General features: G+C 33.0%; 1 protein-coding gene across 1 annotated transcript; it reads right to left on the reverse strand.

Moving 5' to 3' along the window:
* Nucleotides 1-780: 780 nt before the first annotated feature.
* Nucleotides 781-8,751, reverse strand: LOC133176830 (heparan sulfate glucosamine 3-O-sulfotransferase 6-like). The gene is made up of 2 exons (XM_061311898.1): nucleotides 7,699-8,751; nucleotides 781-2,986 (listed from the first exon to the last, which is right to left on the reverse strand). The coding sequence occupies exons 1-2, from the start codon at nucleotides 8,244-8,246 to the stop codon at nucleotides 2,365-2,367; spliced, it is 1,170 nt and encodes a 389-aa protein (XP_061167882.1). The 5' UTR covers nucleotides 8,247-8,751; the 3' UTR covers nucleotides 781-2,364.
* Between the last annotated feature and the right edge of the window lie 726 nt (nucleotides 8,752-9,477).

Below are 9,477 nucleotides of genomic sequence, written 5' to 3' on the forward strand. Positions count from 1 at the left end.
AATGGACTTTAGAGTTTGATTACTGTTCGTTATCTTCAAATTTCATTCTTAAGAACTACACTCATAATCCACATTTTAATGGCGGAAAATGCTTACTAACCGTCTGTCAATCTCCAGAGGTGATTTATAAATTTCTTCGAGCCAGAAATTTATATCAAGCACGGTGAGCACAAGAAACCAGGATTCACGGACGCAATACATGTATTAAGTGGCAAAAACAATTATAAATGCTGCGTATCTTTAGATACTAAAATGTAAGTCTCAATAACAATTTCTGCACATTGTAAGTACAATGTATATTAAATTTTTCGAAGAAAATTTACGAAACGCTTAATTTTCTGTAAAGCTTTCACAGTATATTGTAAAGAGACTTTTTTTTAAAAAATTATATTCTCTTGACATAGTTCTAGAAAGTTATCTATCTATAGAGGACCCGCATGTGTTATATGTACTCTCTAGTTGAATATTATTTGATGATGCATATCTAAGTGAGTTATATAAGGTGTGTTTCCTATAAATTTCAGCTGTATTACCTGTAAAGGTGATATGACTTAAGATTTACCCAAAACATTGTTTTTACATCCCTTAAAATTGCTTTCTAATCCACTAAACAGCTCTTCCCTCTTAAGTAGGAAAACAGCTATAGAACAAATAATCTTAATCTTTCAATTTATAATGTAACATTTAATAAGAGAAATATCACTGCATATCATTGTTGGTAGCAATGTAACATTTTTCTTAATTTGACCCCAAATCCTAAATAAATCAAACAAAACTGAATAGATAACAAAAAATCGTTTATTTAAAGACTTCAAACATAACGGAAAAATTCATTCTTCGTGTTGATAAAAAATCATTTCTTCAATACAAAGTAAATAAAAAAGGATTTCCTCCAACCAATATCTTATCAAGGTTGCTTCATGTCATCTTGTATAAAGGAAATGCTTCAGACATTTGTCATCGGAATAAATTTTATCGTCTAGTAGATTATATTGTGAATGTCTGAATTATATGAAAAAAAAATTAATGTAGGGTAAAAAATGTAAGGATGATCTTCGAGGCACTCTCAGTTTGTAACTTATTTTAAAGAAAGATATACTAAGAGATGTTCTATTCATGTCTGCAATGTAGGAATTTGAAAAAAAAATGAATTTGAATTTGATCAATTAATAGAATAAAGAACGCGAAATCTTGAAGACAAAGTTCTTCAAGTTATAAAACAAAGTGGTTTCTGTGCGAAAAAAAAGAATGTAATATCCTCGATGAAGATACTTCCTGTATGCTACAGATGCAAAAAAAAAAAAACAAAAAACAAAACAAAAGTAACAATATTCTCTATTACTTTTTCAAGAATTCATAAATATCAAAGTCTCTGAATATATGTTTAAGCCCATATATGTTCATATCAAAATTAGTTCTGACATTTTTAGTCTGTATAATAACTGACATGTTTAGCCTGTATAATTACTGACATGCTTAGCCTGTATAATTACTGACATGTTTAGTTTGTATAATTACTGACATGTTTAGTGTGTATAATTACTATGTTTAGGCTGTATAATTACTGACGTTTAGTTTTTACTGACATGTTTAGCCTGTATAATTACTGACTTGTTAAGCCTGTATAATTACTGACATGTTAAGCCTGTATAATTACTGACATGTTTAGTCTGTATAATTACTGACATGTTTAGCCTGTATAATTACTGACATGTTTAGTCTGTATAATTACTGACATTTAAATCTGTATAATTACTGACATTTAAGTCTGTGTAATTACTGTCATGTTTAGCCTGTATAATTACTGACGTTTTTAGCCTGTATAATTACTGACATGTTTAGCCTGTATATTACTGACATGTTTAGTTTGTATAATTACTGACATGTGTAGCCTGTGTAATTACTGACATGTTTAGTCTGTATAATTACCGACATGTTTAGTTTGTATAATTACTGACATGTTTAGTTTGTATAGTTACTGAATTACTGACATCAGTATATAAATGAGTATTGTCAGAGGATACCTTCAACAGACTGAATATTTTAAAAATGAAAATACATTCTCCTCTATTCCAGCACACACATATAGTTTAGTGTTTAACGTTATACTGAAAAATTATTGGAAACAAAAAATAATAAATCCACCCGTATTGCCTACAATCATTTGACATGCGACTGATTCATTTCCTCAATCAAATGAATTGCCACTGAAATGAAATACATAATAATACACAATAAAAACATAACAGATAATCATTTTCACCACTAATTAAGGCTACTGACAACCTCTCAAAGAGCAATCATAACCCAGTCTTTGAATAGGGAAAAGGTTAATCTGATCGCCTATAGAGTAATGGCGAAGAGCTACGTCCAGTGAAAATTGATATTTGTCATCTTGTAAAATTTGGCGTTATAGGGGCGATAAAAACGTCTGAGAGAGGAAATAACTTTGGCGGGTAATGTGGGATGTTTACGACCTTTGCTCTCATCCAGACAGTGCCACCGCTTGCTGTTTATAGTTTTTCTGATACACGGAAACCCTCGGGTTTTGTTCATAAAGAAGTGTTTTTCCGTTAAGAAAGGTCGCAACCCTAGGAACTCCTGCACTTTCCTCATTTCCTCCCCCGGATTCGTCACTAAGTTTTCGCCGTGAACAAAATGAATCTGTTCCAAGGGAAACACAGATAACCAATTCTCTAGATGCTTGACATATAAACCGATTCTTATCACAATCCATGACGTATTAATTTTAGTCGTGTCGTTATTCAAAAAAGCAGAGCTTTGAAAAGACTTGACTTTTCCTCCATGTTTGCTGAGAATCTGTGTATAGTCTGAAATGGCACGGGTGACTGGGTCCCTCACCACTAAGACTAGTTTGGTCAAATTTGACATTCTGTAAACCCTAGATGGCACCTCCTTTGTGATGAGGTAGCTGGGGGTTTTCTCTATCGTCAACTGATGTGGCAGCGTCCCTGGCATCATGTTCCTGAAAAGAATTTTAAATAAATAGTAAAACTTATTATTACAGTACAGGCTCCGTGGCCATAAAACTTGGACAGGCTCACTTTTGATCTCAGTCTCACCTTTCCACTATATATCCCTTTTGTAAAAGTGAGACTGAGATCAAAAGTGAGTTCGTCTAAGTTTTATGGCCCCGAAGCCAGATCTCTAGCACTCATCCTACAGTAGAAAATTATTGGGACAGTGTAGCTAGATTGTACTGAGTGATGCATCCTAAATCTGTGCGGGATACAACTCGAAACCTGGACTTTGTAGCTTTAAATTCTTATAAATTGTTGCCTCTGAGCTAAATGTTTGTCGTGATTAGTAATCAAGGTCAGGAGACAAGGTCATTGGGTGTGGAGACAATATAAAGTCAAGGTCATAATTTTGAAACCTTTGACGAGAATGAATTCAAACTTGAGTATGTACGTTTAGGCTGACAATCTAATAATGTGTCATGACCTTGAATCTATCTGGCACATTTCAAACGTCAAGGTCATAAAGTGATGGTCAGCGGTATAATTGGAGAAGGGGAAAGATATCTGTTTTTGTCTAAAATATTCTACTTGTATATCTTGATAACAGATTATCATTTCCAAAAGAATGCCCGACCAGCTCAAAATAAGAGCACTATCAACCTTTAACTGAAGTTAAATGTTAATTTGCTTCAGTAACACTTGTTTCATCCATATTTACATTACAGATTGATTGTAAACATTCTACCGGGGGTGAGTTCGCTCTGGTCTGTAACTAATAACCATCTATGTATCTTCAAAGCTTACAAACAAGATATTTATTAGAGGAGGTAATTGGTGAAATTATGGACCTAGAGAAATCAAAGGAATGGTTTAAACATCCAATACTTTGTATCTCTCGTGTAAGCCAATTGTGAGGAAGAGGTATTCGGGAAAGAATTTGTTTATGAAATATTAGGAACACGAGATCCAAATGATTGCATTCAGAACATGTGTCAAAATTGCTGAAGAAAATAAAACTGTTGAAATTTACTTTTGATGTCGAGGAATGAGATTTCGATTTTAACGTTATGGTAAATGACTTCAACTAGGTATTATCCTCTAAACGTGTTTACAGAAAACATAAAAATTTTATATCCAATATAGCACCAAATTCTTCGATTTATTTTCTATAAAACTATTCGCAGAAAGAAAAAAAAATCAATTCTAGGCTGTTAATAAAAACGAAAACGGAAGTCAAAGAGCTCAACAGCACTATTAATTAAACACATTACTTAAGGTATTAGTTTCATTGACAGGAAATCTATTGCAATGTTTCCACGACATTAATGTTGTTTATGCTGATTAGCTGTTTCAAGATATAATAGATATCGGTATTTTAATCGAATTTTGCCTTTTTTCTTTTGAATGTTGGCTTGTTTCTTCAAAAAAATGAATTAAAATGCAATTCAGAGTGAAAATAAAGCGAAAAAATATTTCAGTCAATATTTCCTTTTCAGAATTTGCTGCTTCAGAGAGAGAGAGAGAGAGAGAGAGAGATTTCTTCTTACATACATGGCCTCTTTCTCGTTTAACCTTTTAACCTAACGTCACAGTATAAAAGCTTTACAGGAATTATTGATAATAAATGATTTATGTACCTTTTGGAGTTTTTGATGACCTGTTCTATATAATTCCCGTTTGAAAATAGATTTTTTCGACATTTCATCTGTTAGTAATTACAATATATCCAATAGACCGTGTTCAAGCTGATTGCTACGACTATAACACTCTTTGTACAGCTGTCGACAAGTATTCTTCCGCATCAGAAACAGTCATGTTTAAAAAAAGGATGAAAACTTTGGTGTTCGCTTCTTTTAACACACATATTTTGTATTAAACATCAATCGAAACGCTCGTTTAATTGAGGACAATAACTTTTTTTTTTATTAGAAATTTTATTCCGAAGAAACTTTTCATGAGAAACTAGAGATGTTCATGTATTATTTCTTACGAACAGACAATCTCAGTAAGCTAATTGCAACATATAGTGGATATCGATTATTTTCTTTGGATAATTACTAGTAAATTGGACGTTCTTCGCCTCATAATTGTGTTTAGGTAGAAAAGTACTTGTACGCGAATGCAGTCAGCGTTTGTAGATTCACCAGTCATCGTTAAAAGACTAGAAAAAGTTCATCTTGGCATATTTAACAGTCCTTAAAGTTTTGATGTAAAAGTCTACTATTTCTGGAAATGGCAAGATTCTAAATTGTTGTCCTTAACCTGACTTATTTCCAGAGCTACTTTCAGTTGGTCATGGGATTTACCAGAAAAAATAGGTCTGGTCGAGAAGGCAAATAATATTTTGCTAACCTCTAAAGTGGCATACATTAAAACATTAACTGTTTTATGGGCGATAACGTCAAAGGCGATTCCTTATTTTATTTAACCAGAAATGATAAAGTAATGAAGCTTTACAACTCTTGAAAAATAGCAGCATTGAAAACATTCTTTTAATAATCTAAATTCGCATTGAATGTATAAGATTTGATAACCAATGACTGATATAATGGAAAGGTAAAAGTATCAGAAAAATTTATGGTTCCTTATCATTATATGTCTACTTGATATGATCAAAGTGATTGCATATAGCATATAGTTGATAAAGGTATTTCATTTGCTAATGGATTCACCCGTCAAATGAAATGCCCTGTATCGTTTGGATTCACTTTCAGCGCTTCATGAGAGTTTGGTAATTTATAAAATTTGATTTTCGCGTCGTATACAGTATTCTTGTTAGAAAGAAAGCTGACGGAATGAAGAGTAAAATATCCGCTTTCTGATGGATTGTTTGTGCTTATGATTGTATTTTAGATCTCATAACTGAAAGCAAACTAACGAGAAATTTCTTTCAAAAATAATAATACAGCTAAGATAATTTTTGATATTACGTACACAAATGCATACATGTAGATATGCAAAATGCAATATATCGTTAGCCTTCTGCAACTTCAACCAATCACACAGTCACCTGATTCCTTCAGGTGACTTATTGCTATCCATTTACGTCCACCTTATAGTGGGGTAGTCTTTTAAGATATATCTCCAGGTACGTCAAAACTGCTGAAAATTTTCCAGTTTTGATAAAAAAAAAAAAAAGAGAAGATTTTTTGGGTAGAGGAAAATTATGAATTTATCGTCCCCTGAGTCTGAGTCAGGAAAAAACCTTATCTTGGTCTTGGGGTGGAGTAAAAACCGTCAAAATCCAAAAGAATTTTCCTTTTGTTGGAGGTCGAGCCAAAAAACTGCTTCCATGTTATTTTTTTTTTCATTTAAACAATATCTTATTGAAATTTATTCTCAAAAAGGAATGGAATTCGGCAGCAGGCATAGCCTATTTAAGCCCTCTCCATATACTGTTTGCATGATGATAATAAGCATATTAGTGATAGTGACATTCGTATCCAATGCTTCCAGAGATCAGACACTAGGATGAAGTTGATTATACTATAAGATATCTCTAACAATTTGTTTTTGTTTTTGTTTTTTTTTTTTTTTTTTGTTTTTTTTTAAACCTAGCAAAACAGTGTTTTCACAATTCGCTTTCGCTTGTCTTGATTCAATTTTTGCTAATATGCATTCTATCAACTGTTGTCTATAGTCTATTGGGCAAAGGGCAAAGGTCCTAGCTAGCAGGGGCATTGGCATTAAAAGGAGAATTTGTTCTTACATGTTAAAAAGAATAAGGGAAACAAAAGACTGGAAAAAAATGTAAAACTTTTTTTTCTTGCTGGAATCATACAAAAGAATATGTATTTTCTACCAAGAAACTTAAAAGATTGCGAGTGTTGGCACATAGTAAAACGCTAACGATATCAAGATTCGTCACAATAAAACGATTAGTAGAGGCAAATCGTGACAATAAATGTCACTTTTGCTTTATGTTATTACGACTCTGATATCATCTGCAAAAAATTACGAATCTCTGATTGCAAAAATGGAAGTTTGTTTTATGGACACAGACTCCCTGATATGCAGATAATCACAAAAAGTTTAATTTTACCTAGGTACAGAAGCGAATCGAGAGTGTGTATCGGTGCCAGTGAAAGCATTTATCATACATGTGTTAATATGATTTTTGCCTGTTCATTGCTCGACTCATTCATCCAAACAACTTCATTTAAATTCGAATCCCTTTAACAAAGACGCCAAAATCTTTTTTATGAAATTATTAACACTGACCTCACAATAAACTTGATACCGACAGTATCAGAAAGCGACATCTGACTCGACGAGTCGTAAATTATCCACGCTATGATGTTACATTTGGGTATAAGGTAATGTGACAAGATTCTCAAAGGAAAATGACCGGAGACACGTTTAATGTTTTACAATTGAAAACTTACACATTCGTTTTGGACAACAAGGTACCCATTTGTTTTGAATGAACATCGGTACAAACTTGCGTATATTTGATCTACCAGTGACAGATAATTGACTACATAAAATATATAATAAGGACGTGAAAAAAGCAGTCATTTATTGATTAAAAATGTTCTCTGTATTTATTTTTTAGCTTAAAGTTAAAGGACATCAAACAGGAGATAAAGAGAGAAAGTACTTTAGTCGGCTTAATATTCAACCATGCATCATGATCATCAGCAAATTTATTTTGACCTGAAAAACATGTTCATATCCCCTCAAACGAAACCCTCCCCCACTTTATGCAAATTCGTACCTGTACCACTCAAGTCCTTTGTGATAGTGTTTATCAAAGAAGTGTGGCTCTGGACCAGTAGCCTGGACGTCTGGGTGGACACGTAGAAATTCCAACAAGGCACGAGTCCCACTCTTTTTCGCCCCAATGATTATAGCTTGGGGAAGACGTCGTTTTCTTACACTTCCACTCTCTTCTAGTTCTTCGTTGTCCCTTTCCATCAGGACTTTCGCTTGACTAGATTCAGATGTCAAAGTCATGTTCCAATTATCTGAAAGTCTGTACGCTTTGTTAAGGGATTTTCTCGTTGGTTGATCATTTCGTCGTCGGTGTGTACCGTCGTATGGCAAGATATTCCGCAAGTTTCTGTTATGATATCCAAAGTCTGGAAGCTTGGAATAAAACTCCTCTACTGAGGAGCTTGGTGAACTAAACCCGTTTTGTAACAGGACTCGACTATTGAAACTAAGAACACTTATAACGAGAAGTAAGCATCCAATCAACAGGACGTGGTACCACAACTTCTTCCGACAATTTCTAAAAGTCCGAAATAATATTAAACCCCGCATATCCTTTCATTGTCACTTCTTGATAAATATATATATATGACTACCATCACACAAAAAATAGATCCATCCTTTCAACTTTCAGAACGATAATGGTTATCTAAAGGTATAAATTAAGTGTTGAGATTGAAAAACAAGTTTCGTTGCAAAAAAAATATAAATATCCCTTAAGAGTAATCAACCGGCTGGTAAACTTTTCCAAAACAACACTATTCATAATTGAAGAATGAACCGACATGGAACATAGCGATTTAACACCTGGGTGTCAGTCTTTTCATTTTTTTTTCTCCGAATCACTAATTTATCCCATTGTGAATGTCGTATATCTGTTCTCTCACAGCTAGGTCAGTCGTGTATCAACAGAAAAAAGGCAATTTGACACCTTGATCCGTCTTTACACTCTGCTGTAGAATTTGTACGATAACATAAAATCTACTGATAACTCCAAACCTTGATACTTGTTATATTTGACGGACAGACACGCAGAAAAACTCTTTTACACACTAAGCGGTTATTGATCCAAGTTCTCTCAACGCGTAAGGCTTTCACGTGCAAAACGATTGGACGAAACCCTTAGTAGGCCGTAACGTTAATCAATGGAGGAAAATCCCTCTTTTATTAAAAACATCAACATAAAACCGAACCTGTTATGATTTATACGAGATGTTCAAACTGGCGTAAAATGTCTTTAAGTTTATTTACCTTTAAATAGGGGGTTTATTATTTTGAAATGGAGAGCTGGAGCTTTCGCTATTAACTCGCTAACATGGGCGTAAATTGTACAAAAATAAATCTATATTACATACATTAAAATATAAGTTTGTAATGTATATATATATATATATATATATATATATATATATATATATATATATATATATATATATATATATATATATATATATATATATATATATATACTGATATATATATATATATATATATGTTTACGTGAATTCTTCATTTTTTATATAACAGGCTGTAGAGCAATAAAAATTGAATATCCTTTACTAAATTACTGTATTATAATGTTCAAGAACGTCAGTAACCATCTTCAAAATTAAACTATAATTTATCTTCAATTTAAAGTGTAAAATCTATTTAACACCTTCAAAATAAATCAACTTAGTTACAGAGATTCCTATGTGAAGTAACAAAGATATTGAAAAGAGTCCTGACCGAGTTGATGCGGGGGGAGGGGGGGGGGTCCCAAGGCGTTCCTGCAAAACAGTAA

The sequence above is a fragment of the Saccostrea echinata genome, unplaced genomic scaffold (assembly GCF_033153115.1).
Source record: "Saccostrea echinata isolate AGI-Se365-2 ecotype Australia unplaced genomic scaffold, CSIRO_AGI_Sech_v1 ptg000081l, whole genome shotgun sequence".
Lineage (NCBI taxonomy): Eukaryota > Metazoa > Mollusca > Bivalvia > Ostreida > Ostreidae > Saccostrea > Saccostrea echinata.

Coding starts and splice junctions, on each gene's coding strand:
- LOC133176830 (XM_061311898.1), bottom strand. CDS start 8,246: ATGCGGGGTTTAATATTATTTCGGACTTTTAGAAATTGTCGGAAGAAG. Junction 2,987..7,698: donor AAAGGACTTGAGTGGTACAG/GTACGAATTTGC, acceptor AATTCTTTTCAG/GAACATGATGCCAGGGACGC.